Source organism: Sceloporus occidentalis, unplaced genomic scaffold (assembly GCF_023333645.1).
Source record: "Sceloporus occidentalis isolate IW3139 unplaced genomic scaffold, rSceOcc1.0.p SCAF_1, whole genome shotgun sequence".
Taxonomy (NCBI): Eukaryota; Metazoa; Chordata; class Lepidosauria; order Squamata; family Phrynosomatidae; genus Sceloporus; species Sceloporus occidentalis.
This window is the reverse complement of record NW_028316981.1, coordinates 209,672,538-209,685,332: the sequence shown is the minus strand read 5'-3', so window position 1 is coordinate 209,685,332 and position 12,795 is coordinate 209,672,538. Positions and strand designations below refer to the sequence as shown.

Here is a 12,795-nt window from a genome sequence, read left to right as displayed (position 1 = left end):
ATTAATATGTTCTCTCTAGGAATATCTAGGTCCTCCGGTGCAACTCTATGGTCAACTTTAACCAAAGGTTGCACTGAAGGACCTAGAGATAACTAGAGAGGACACTCTACTAGGCAATTGTAACTCCTCCATGGCAACTCTATGGTCAATGCCTGGAGATGTTGACCATAGAGTTGGTTTGTGGTCAACCTAGAGATTTCTAGGAAGATTCCTAGAGAGGTGTCCTCTCAGGAAGGACCTCCAGATTCCTAGAGAGGTATCCTCTGAGGTAAAAAAGAAGCCATTGTGCTTTTGTTATTTCCGGTCTATAGGAAAAGTGTATACAGAAGCCACAACATGGCGGCCGCCCCTCTCTCTTTCTCTGTAACTCCGCCTCCTCAGGCGCTGAAGCCACGCCCCCTTGCCCCCAGCCTGTGACGCAACCAAGGCCAGAGAAGGAACGCGTGCGGGTTGGCCACGCCGCCTCTCCAAAGCGGGAGCCTTAGTGGGGCGGGAGCAAGGAGATCACGTGGAAGCCCGCTGATTGGTGGACGCCTTAATTTTCCCCCAACGCTGATTGGCCGAGCCGCGCCGTCACTCGAGGACATTTCCGGGGAGTTGAGACAGAGAGAGAGAGAGAGAAGAGTAAAGGGAGCTCAGAGGAAGAAGAAGGAGACTTTGCAGAGACCGGAAGTCGCCCGTTCAATTGCTAGCCTCGAGCGCGCCGCGGCCGTTATTTCCGTTGGGTCTTCCTCCTCCCCCCTTTCTTCCCTCCCTCCCTCTCTCTCTCTCTCTCTCTCATGGCCGAATTCGACGTCTTCGCCGCCTCCTCCTCCTCGCCGCCTCCAGCGGGAAACGGGGCGCTGTTAGCCGGCGTCGGAGGCGGGAGCAGCGGCGAGGAGGACCCGGCGGCGGCTTTCCTGGCGCAGCAGGAGAACGAGATCGCGGGCATCGAGAACGATGAGGGCTACAACATCCTCGAGAACGGCGAGGTGCCCCCCGGGATGATGCAAGGCCAGGAAGGGCTCTCCTCCGCCGGTGAGGGAGGCAGGGAGGCAGGGAGGGGGACACGTGGAGATATGATATGAGAGATATATATATATATATATATATGTACGTATACGCATGAAAGTGCATTTATATATATATACATGAACACACATATATGTATATATATGTACATGTATATATGCACACACAGATGTGTGTATATAGGTACATATATAAGTGCATATCTATACACATATGTATATGGATGTACCTATATATAAGTACATCTACATATGTATATATAGGTACATATGTATATGTGTGTCTGTGTGCATACATGTATGTGTGTATGCACACACACACACACATATATGTACCTATACATACACATCTGTGTGTGCATATATATATATATATATGTATATATCTGTGAATATATGTGTGTTCATGTATATATATATGTGTGTGTACGTATAAGTATGAATGTGTATATGTGTGTGTATATATATACATGAACACACACATATTCACACATATATATATATCTGTACATATATATATATATATGCACACACAGATGTGTGTATATAGGTACATATATATGTGCATATATATACACATATGTATATGGATGTACCTATATATAAGTACATCTACATATGTATATATAGGTATGTATGTATATGTGTGTGTGTGTGCATACATGTATGTGTGTATACACACATATATGTACCTATATATACACATCTGTGTGTGCATATATATATGTGTGTGTGAATATATATGTGTTCATGTATATATATATATATATATGTACGTATAAGTATGAATGTGTATATGTGTGTGTATATATGTATACATGAACACACATATTCACACATATATGTATATATGTACATATATATATATATAGGCACACACAGATGTGTGTATATAGGTACATATATATATATGTGCATGTATATATATATATATGCACATATGTATATGGATGTACCTATATATGTATATATAGGTACGTATGTATGTATGTGTGTATACACACATGCACACACACACACATATATATACACATACACACACTGGCTCAGTGTTTAAGGAATTCTGGGAAGTGTGAGGCATTGAGCCTTCTCTGTCAGAGAGCAAGCTCTGGCGCCACGATAAACTACATTTCCCAAGATCCCCCGACACTGAGGGTTTGTAGGTCCAAACCACACTGCAGAAATAATCCAGTCCGAAGCCCCTTTAACTGCCCTGGCTCACTGCTAGAAAGCCCTGGGAACTGTAGCTTATTGTGGCGCCAGAGGTCTCTGACACAGGAGGCTAAGTGTCTCACAGAACTGCAGTTCCCAGCGTTGAGCCCTAGGATTTAAAGTGGTATCAACCTGGGTTATTCCTGCAGCATGGTGGTGTTGTTTTTTTTTACCATGGTGGTTAAGTGTGTTGTTAGAGTCTGGAGGTGTGCGCATCCCGCCTCAGCCACCAGTTCCCCCAGGCTGTGTCTGCGCTACAGGGTTTTTAACACACACTTGAATTGCAAGCCTTCGGGTATCTACTACCTCAGCGTCGTTTTGGGGGATCCTGGGAAGGGACCAGGAGGCCCCTTTTAGAGTTCTCTAGTCCTGGAGGAAGGCGGTGCCAGTCTGCAAGACCCAAGGGCCCCCTGTAAACTGGAGCCATGGCACTCGCAGAGATGAGCATAGTGCAAAATCCACAAGGCAGCGATACCTTTATGAGGCCAACCCAGAATGCATGTATAATGTGCAATTTTGGTTGGCCCAATAAAAGTATCTATCACTCTTGTGATACTAACCCTAAACTTTACCATCCTCTGAGGCCGAGAGTATGTGACTTGCCCAGGGTCACCCAGTGGGTTTTTATGCTCAAACGTCAAATTGAACCCAGGTCTCCAGAGTTGTCATTCCAACGCGCAAACCACTACACCACGCTAGTAATACACAACTGCTATAACTGTGTAGTGTGGACATACTGTAGATTTAGGCTTAAGTGATTTCCCCCTCTCTCAGTCAGCCCATCATCCACAGAGGGAGCCCATGTCTCTGTGAATTAATCCAGAGATGGGCCAAGGCATTAATTATGCTTAAGGCCAGAAACGCTGAGCTCTTCCCTATCCTCATCTCTTCCTGTTTGTGGTAAGAATACTGAATAATAATAATTTCATTCCTTTTAATCATGCCCTGGGCTTCTTAGAGAAGAGGAATGGTCATTAAGCAGCAGCTGAGATGGCTGTGGAGAAGAACTAGATTAAAACCTCCCTCTTTTCCTTATCCTTCACTAATGCTTGTGGTCATATCTTGACTCTTAAATTCCTGTTCTTTTTTGGCATTTACCCCATGCCACCTCACTTTCTACCAGGACCAGGGTCCATTTAAAGGTCTTACTTCCTATATAAAAGATTTCCACTGTGGAGCATACCTGGGTCATATGGGTCCTTGGCCATGCAAGAGGCTTAATGAGCAATCTTGGAAATGTTTTCCCCGTCTCTGTTTCTCAGGTGAACCAGTTGGCTTTATCGTTTCTGGGGATGGGAGGTCTGTTTGAATATCACCAATAAACCCTGTTCATGTAAGACATCTCATGTTTTCAAAGTAGAATGATACCTTTTCAGTTTGCACAGTAGCCCTGCATAGTAGCCTGGCTGAGGCAGTACATAGTAAGCATTGTGGAGCTCATCTATGGAGTGCAGAGGTAAGGCCCAGGCTAAAGGACATCACTCTCCTTCAGGATGATCATAGAATCAGAGCCAGAGAGTTGGAAGAAACCTGAAGGGCCATCCACTCCAACCCCATTCTGCCATGCAGGAACACACAGTCAAAGCACTTCCGACAGATGGCCATCCAACCTCTGTTCAAAAACCCCCAAAGAAGGAGACTACTATTCTCTGGTGGTCTTGTAGGATTTTGAGTGGGTGGCCAGAGCCCTTAGATATGCAGTTATAGAGAAAATCTTGTTCTCCATCACCCTTCACTGCAGATCTTTGGGGTATGATGGAGGCTTTAAGAAACCTAGTTTTAACCTCACCATTGCAGCCATTCTCCAAGGAAAAAGAGGGTGAGAGGATCTGTCCCCAAGCAGCACTGAGTTCCTTCCAGCACACCAAACAGCCGTTGGGGTGGTTAGGCAGAAGCTCAGTCCTCCAGAATGGGGTTTCTGGGGTTCTTGGGCTTTTTGGTAGTGGAAGGGAAATATGAAAGGAGGATGCCTACATGTCAAAGAGGGCTCCATATAAGTCTAGTAATGTCATATCTGCTTTTAATGTTTTGTTGAGTTAGTGAGTTCACGGTTATGAACATTGGCTTCTCAGATTATACATAAGCCTTTTGCAGTGTTAGCTCCATGGTGCTGCTCTGGGTCACAGTTTTCCTCTTTTAAAGCCTATTCCAAAGCCCACCTTTCCTTCCAGGCTTTTCAAAACACAGATTTCAGATTTGTGTAACATAATTTCTTCAGCTATTCCTTGTGATCAAGCCCTTTAGTTTTGTCTTGTTTTCTGTTTATATCCCTTCCCTGTCTATCTCAGAGCAGTAACTCAACCTTTGGCGACCCTGTCCACACAACCAAATTATCACTTATAAAAGCATGCAGATTGAGTAGATCTAGGCTGACTTGTGCTTCACATGGGAGCAATTGTGTGTCATCTTAGCTGCAAGTACAACAGTGTTCTGTGCTCTTCTAAATTATTTCTGACAGCTTGCCAGTTATGTGCTAAATAATGAGCTGTGATCATCTGAGTAACTGCAAACAGTTTTGCCTCCAAAGCACTTTTAAAATGTTACTTACTGTATACTGTCGATCCTCAGAAAGACCCCTGAAGTGATAACATATGCAATTGATTTTAAAAACAAACAGTTGAAGAGTCTGAAGTACAGCTAAGCCCACCGAGTTTTCAATTGACCCATTGCTCTTATTAGTAAAGGTTTAGTATCTCTTATCTGAAATGCTTGTGATCAGAAACATTTTGGAATTGGGATTTTTATGGGTTTTGGAATGCACAAATAGCATAAAACTACTGTATTTGCAAGGCTGGAGAGAGACATTAGGATCTTCGAAATGGCGAGAGCTGTGGATTCACACAGAACGCTACACTTGGTTTCCTGTCATTTCTTGGGCCCTCGAGTCTCTCTCCAGCCTCATGTCTTTTTGCTGTCAGCTGCCCACATCTTCCTTCAAAGAGGTGGCTGCAGGGCTTCTGCTCGTCTCTCTCCCAGCCTCATCTTTCATTAATTCACTATTTATGTTATGTATGAGATGCAAGGCTGGGAGAGATTTGAAGATCTAAGAGATGAAGAAACAGGTTCCACAGCTGCCACCTTGAAGACTAAAGTGGGTGGCTAGTATCCAAAAGTTTTGCGTTTTGGAGGTTTTCATATTTCTACATTAGTGGTGCTCAACTTGTGCAGACTGAGTATCCCTTATCCAGAATTCTGACATCTGAAATACTCCAAAATTGCCCACATGTGTGGCTAAGATAGACAGGAACCTTTGCTTTCTGATGGTTCAACGTACACAAACTGTGTTTTGTGCACAAAATTATTAAAATATTACGTATAAAATTATTTTCAGGCTATGTGTATAAGGTGTATAGAAAATAGTAAGTGAATTTCATATTTAGACTGGGGGTTGCATAGCCAAGGTATCTCATTATGTATGTGCAAACATTTCAAAGTCAAAAACACATCTGGCCCAAAGCAATATAGTACAAATTGAGTATAAAGGATACTCAACCTATATCATAAGGCAAGAGCAACCAGTCCTCCTCCTGGTAGCCTTGGCAGGGAGGATGGGAAGAGAGGAAAAGGCTGCTGAGTTTGGGAGGCCAGAGGAAGTGATCCAGTTCTACCCTTAAATCTGCCCATAGCTGGTTTTGGTCCATGTCTGTGGAAAGTGGCCACTGATAGAGAAGAAATTCCTGTCTTGCCTCAAAATGGCTTAAGACTATATAGACATTACTAGTCCCTTTCTGTGCTTTTAAATTGGCCATGGTAGCTCAGTACTGAATAGCTACAATCTTCCCCAGGGATTTTCCCCTAGCTGAGTAGCCATTGTGCTTCAGCTGATTGAATTGTGTTGTTGGGGGTTCAGTTGGTGGGTTTACGTTGTATAGAATCATAGAATTGTAGAGTTGGAAGAGACCGCAAGGGCCATCCAGTCCAACCCTCTGTCATACAGGAACTCTCAATCAAAGCATCCCCTGTGACAGATGACCATCCAGCCTCTCTTTAAAGACTTCCAAGGAGGGAGACTCCACCACACTCGTGAGGAAGTGTGTTCCACTGTGGAACAGCCCTTACTGTAAGGAAGTTCCCCCTACTGTTGAGGTGGAATCTCTTTTCCTGTAGCTTGCATCCATTGTTCCAGGTCCTAGTCTCTGGAGCAGCAGAAAACAAGCTTGCTCCCTCCGGGGAGGGCTTTAACCTCTCTTAGATTGGGTTGCTTTTTTACTGCTGCTTCTATTACTACTCATTTATATGCTATTTTTACCCCAAAACTGGGACTCAACCTACCTTGCAAAAATTAAAATAAAGCATGTTCAGAGACATAAGAATTTTGTTTAAAAAAGCTTTTGTTGAAATAGAGTCAAGCTATCCATAGAATTAAAACCTTGCTTTACAACCCTGTTTATGGTTTGCATGTGTTCAGGTTTCAAAAACACAAAAAGATCTCCTGCTGTAGCTTATCATTTCAGCCTGAAACTACAAACCACATTTTCAGCCATCATATATCTTTATCATTCATTTTTAGTCTTTGGATTCCTAATTAGTTGACTTCCATCAGTGCAGGAAGGTGCTGAGTCTTTCTAATTTTGAATGTACTTTAGTCCTAAGAATTGGGAAAGCAGATGGTTTGGTGAAATGGAAACACAATGGAAAATGTGGTACAAAAATTCATAATACAGTAATGGTAACTTTACTTCAGGAAAAGTCTCCATGATAAATCTAAGCAGTAGTGATGTAAGGTTTTACAAATAATAATATTTAACTTGTTCCATTACCATCACCATCCCTCCATTTTTAAATCACTTTGGGTGACTTGAAATACATTTAAAATACAGAGATTCTCATTCATGATCCTTTTTTTATATGATCCTTTTTAATGGGGAATTTTTATGGGGCTTTTAACAACAAAACTATTGCACACCTGGGATATTTTCTACAGAGTTTGTGAGTAGGCATGGTTAAAATTGTTTGGCTGAAAGTATCCTCTTTCAAAAGAAATGCTGTGCCAGTTTTTCCTGTATACTGTACATGCTTGGATAATGCCAGTTAATTTTAATCATATAAATTATAATCCGACACCCTAAAAAGCTGGATTTATCTTTTTTTATGTACAAATTGCCTTTCTGCTGAACTGCCCAAGCTGATTTAAAAATGGAGGGTTGGGGAAGGCAATGGAACTAGTTAAATATTATGACTGCCTCCATGCTCAACATATGTCTTGCAGTAGTTGTCTCTCCAGTTGAGAGTATTAGCCCCATATTTAATTTGTAGTGTACGTTTAACTTTTAATAACAAAGATTTGGAATAGTTTCTTCAATTATTTTATACAGTACTGTCCATTACTTTCTTAATACAAAGGAAATTAACTACTTGCATACAGACAAACTGCTTTTTTGCACTGTCATTAATTTTAAGCACTTAAGCAGGGAGAGCAGCTGGGGATTTGTGGATTTACTTTTTATAACGCTAAACCTCTCAAGCATCTTAATTTCATTTGATGTTCTTGAAGTGTGTAGCATGTGCCAAGCTGTACTCCTTTCTGGAAGGAAATTTGCTATTCTGGCAGTAGTTGTAGCATGCTGGTGTCTTCGTGGAGCTGAAGCCAGTGTGAGAAAAATTGCATAGTAAAAATGACTGGTTTAGGAGTAGGCGTCTATGAAAAGATGCTTTGGTTTATCCTTCAAGAGTGGATGACTCACTCTCAGTGTCTTAGCTGAATTATTCAGAAATGTTAAAGTGGGAATTACTTGATGGAAGTCAGTATTTCCCAAACCTGGTTCCCTCTACAACTTCCATCCTATATAACAAGGCCATGTATGATTGCTGGGGATGGCCATTGTGGTCTAGCATCTGGAGGGTAGCACTTTGGGGAAGATTGGTGTTAGGATGGAGAAAAATTACCATTTCTAGTACTGGGTGTCCCAGCATATTGAAATGGCAAAGGGAAAGTATTAAAATAATTCTATACTGGAGCTAAAAGCTTCAGTATGACTGTCATTATTTAAAACAAATAAACAAGCAATCATACTAAATCCTTTATAGTAGCTACTGATACAATAGCTATTGAAATGTTACCACCCAGGCCTTGTTAACATATCTACTTGCTGGACAGTGATTCGCTCAATGAATGTCATCAGGATGTACATGCTTGAATAATCTAGAAACATCACATACTGCCTTCTGCAACCCTCATCCCCCACAAAAACCTCAAACCCCCAAATATATAACCTACAGTAGATTATTTCCATGTCATCATGTCCCATCCCTCTTCAGTGGTGCCTACCAGAGCACACTTGGATCTGCCTGATATGGTAGGCTGCCATGTTTGGCTTATCCAATTCCAACTTGAGATGCATAGTTCACTGGACTACGAACACTGCCTCACAATAACCTTGACTCCAACACAAAACTAATTCTGGGTTCAGAAAACATATGCACAGAGATGAGAGCATTAGGCTGTGGCCTCAGTAGTCATGTCAGCAGAGTGAGGAGAAAACCCCCAAATATCTTAGCTCATCATCTTTCAGGGTTCCTGTTTTACAGCCTTTTTTTGATCAAGCTACAACAAAAATTGGCCTCAAAATTGACATGAGCTCTGGTGTCCTATTCAGTCCTTCTCTATTGTCATGTCAGTTAATGGTCCCAATTGGGTATTTTTTAAAATAACATAAAATTCCAAAGTACTCGCCCTTAGCTGGCATGGGCTCTGCTTTGGTTTGTATTAAAATATGGTGGCATGTTAGTCCATAGTGTGCTTCACCTTCCAAAATATTTTTTTCTCACTTTTAAATGCCTTAATTCTACTTTGCTGAATTACATGCAGGGCTTAATAAGCTACTTTTGGCTCCAGTTCTGGAGAAAAGATGACTTCAGTAGGATGATTGGGCTCAGCAGCTATCTATTACTGGCTGCATTCTTAAGTCAAAAATGGAGAACAGATTCTGGTGGACAGCAGCTTCCATCATCCCTCACTGTTGTCTCTGCTGGCTAAGGTAGATGGGAATTATAGCCAAGCATTGTCTGGAGAAGCCTAAACAAGCTCCAAATCCTGTCTGATCTTGGCAGCTAAGCAGGGTCAGGCCTGATTAGTACTTGGGCGATGAATCGCAAAGGAATACCAGGTGCTGTCGGCTACCACATTGAGTATTCCTTGTCTAAGGAAACACTATGGAATTCTTGAGGTCACTACAAGTTGACAAGCAACTTTTTAAGGCATGAATGCAGACGCATATTGTCTGGAGAGGCACAAATTTGCTCACCTCTGTTTGAAAAAGAACAATTTAGAAGAGCAGAGTGACAATGGTTGTCTTGGAGCATAAACCTCCTTAATGTGTTCCATCTCCTGTTCCATATGGTCTGAGTTGCATTTTTGTTTGATAGGAGGTCCTTCATAGAATCCAAATTCTGCCTGTTATACTTCAGACACTATGAATCTTAAGCAACTGCTTTCTAGGTTTCCTTTTGTAGATGTAGTTGTTGCTCTTAAGGTTGAGGCAGCCATTTCTGCAGGAAAGGATTCCCCTCTCCTGTGTTTCATACCATGTGTGATTTACTTTCACTAAAAATAAACATTGTGAATGTGTCCTGCAATCCTCTTTTTTAACTTTTCCTACTACCCAAGATTTTTTTTAAAAAAGCAAAAGTGAAATGCTCATATGCCACTAATACTAGGTAAGAAACTGTGAAGTACACAAACTTGCAACAGTGCAATTGAATAAAATCATCAGTTCTCTTAACAGTTACCAATCAATGTTAAGCACACAGTACTAACCTGTCTAACCTAGCCATTATCTTACCTGTTACCAGTAAAGCAGAACCTTGATTTTGCAAGTGTTTTGTAGTTTCCCCAGTCAATTGGAACAAGAAGCCATTACTATGTGGCTTTTGCTGGCACTGCTGTGCCATTTTTCCATGTGTAGTTAAAATTCATGGCTTCTCAAATTGATTTGTTTTTAAAATCTAGGATGTTCTTGTGTACCTTCAAGTCATTTCAGACTTATGGCAACCTTAGCCGAACCTATCATGTTTTTTTTTGTGGCGAGGGTTTTTCCCATTACCATCCTCTGAGGTTGAGAGAGTGTGACTTGCCCATGGTCACCCAGTGGTTTCCATGGTAGAGTGGAAGATTCTAACCCTGCTCTCCTGGAGTCCTAATAATAATAATAATACGTTTTATTTATAAACCGCTATTCCAAATAGATCATAGAAATTCAGTAATCAAATACTCAAACCACTGCACCACATTGCCTTAGCATGGTGTAAAAATCTTATGAATATAACTTATTCTGCAGTGAATTAATCTTAATCCTAAATAAATTGATACAATATCTGATGTATTAAAAGCAAATTCATATTTCCAACTCCTTAAGTCTTCCTAGGTTTGTGAGAATTTGTTCTTTTGTACTATAATAAATATATCTGTTAAACTCCTTTATCCATTTTACACATTTTACCTGATTTATACCTAGCTTGTCAATATTATCTTTCTTTTTAAAAAAAGTAGTTGGACTTTTACAATATGATTGTAAAAAAGGAAGACATTACAAACAACAGAAAAGGGGGAAGGGATGCATAAGACATAAACAGGAGTTTGGTATATACATTAATATATGCTGGTTCTGTTTCCTTCAATACATTTTCTTGAAATTGATGTCTGTAAAACTATGTTTCTTTGCTGTAATTTCCCATAGCTTTCTTATGGGACTGGAATGCTCCATTCAGTTTACTGGGTCACAGTTGGTCCAAGCTTTATTTTCACCTTCCCAATCTACTAATATTTCACATAACTGAAAGGTTAGATCACTTTGGATATTGGCATTTTTGAAGAAGGCTAGTGTTTGGAAGCAACAGCTTGCTCCCTTTGGTGGCTCTGATAGCTGCTGGCTCACATTTGCTCTTAGCAGATGGAAATGATTCAGGCAGACAGATCTATATATAACACTACTTTTCCCTGGAAGAAAGGGAATGCAGTATTACTGCTGGAGCACAGTCTCCCTCCTATGTCTGACCTCATGGTAATTTGGAAACATGAACCCCATACAGACTGCCAAAATAAAGCTGCTTCAGGTCACTTTGGAGGTATGCTGTTTAAATGATGGTGCGGCTTCCAGACTCTTAGGATGCATGCATCATTTAAACAGCTTACCTCCAAAGTGACCCAAAGCATCTTTATTTTGGCCTGTCTGTATGTCAGCAGTTGTTACACTTGCATTGCTAAATAATGTAGGCATTAAGCCTGCACCATTGAAGTATGTATGATGCCAAGCATTGTGTTACTATTTGGTTTTACCAGTACAGTTCCTAGTCTGAAATACAGTTTTCATTGGCCTGTAATCCTGTGTTTGAAGCCTACAGACAGGATGTTATTTTCAGTTTGGTTAATATTTATTGCTCTATTTAATTATTTTAAATTTATAAATTATGTAACAGGATGCAGTGTCATTTATCAGCTTCTATAATTGTTTCTAAATTGCATGCATGCTCTTGATCTCTCCAGATGCTAGAATGCACTTATTCTCAGGTTGGCTGAAGGGTCCACAACAATTGGATTATTCCTTCATACCAGCAGATCTAGGCTGGAGAACCTAAAATTCCAGTTCCATTAGGTTCATTGATTTTTCCCCCTTTCCCACAGTTTGATTTTTTTTCTGCCTTGGCAGCAGGTCTCCCTTTTTTATTCTTGCTCACCTTACCTTTCCAAAATCTATTGAAACCATTTCTCCAACCTTTTCTAAATTTTAAGCATGGTATTAGATTTAACAAAGAAATGGGGAAATGGAGAATATTGGGGCACAAGGACAACCCCCTAACACCTCCTGAAGGAAAGGAAACTTCCTTGAGGCTACTGTCAAAGTTGTATTTTGAGTGTCTGTAACTTTGGTGAGTAGGTTTTAGAACTAGCATCGTTATTGTTATTATTGAATTCAACTTTCTCTAAATTTGAAAATAATAAATTGTCACTAATAATAGATCCATCTTTTGGTCCTGATTCTCTGGCAGCGAAGTCTTGGCTTCAGTCATTATGGTTGCCAACATTTTGCCCCAGTCTGATTCATTTTCTTGAAAAAAATGTGGCATTCTCTGGATGCAAGGAGTGGTTTAAGGTTTATTTGCAGAGAACAAAAACCATTTGGTGGGCTGAGGCATTATCTGTGTCTTTCTACTCAAGGACATGAAGCAGATGTATTCTAGATGTATAAAAAGGTGCATATACTTAGGCTATGGTTATACAGAAATGCCAAGGTCTCTGCAAATCTGTGCTTACTGCACAACTACAGTGTACAGTGTTGTCATCTAGATGAGGTATGTAAAGCTGCAGAATGAAAGAAGCCATCGACTTTATTAGAAAATAAAAGTTTAAGTCAAGTCAGGCAGCTTTTGGTAGATCTGTTCTACAAGCAGAAGTAGAAGAAGACAGCAGCCATTCCTATGCTTGAAGTGGAACTTGGGTATATCCCATTTCTTCCTTTACCCAGCCTGAGAATAAGAGGTTGACAATTATTGCGAGTTATCATTCTAAACAGGTTGAAGAACAATCCACTCCCACTTAAGGGCTGCACACATACACACACCCCAATGCCATTCTTTG

At 40.8% G+C, this 12,795-nt stretch overlaps 1 protein-coding gene across 4 annotated transcripts in view; it reads left to right on the top strand.

Moving 5' to 3' along the window:
* The first annotated feature begins 458 nt into the window (after positions 1 to 458).
* The window catches only part of LOC149323300 (clathrin light chain A-like), a 28,850-nt gene continuing 16,513 nt past the window's right edge, over positions 459 to 12,795 (top strand). Inside the window, exon 1 of one of the 4 annotated variants that reach the window (XM_089488721.1) lies at positions 459 to 1,017. In XM_089488721.1, the coding sequence (XP_089344847.1) occupies positions 780 to 1,017 (238 nt within the window). In that variant the 5' untranslated portion in view covers positions 459 to 779. The remainder of the gene's footprint in view (positions 1,018 to 12,795) is intronic. The other 3 variants (XM_089488722.1, XM_089488720.1, XM_089488723.1) reach the window with 3 other exon arrangements.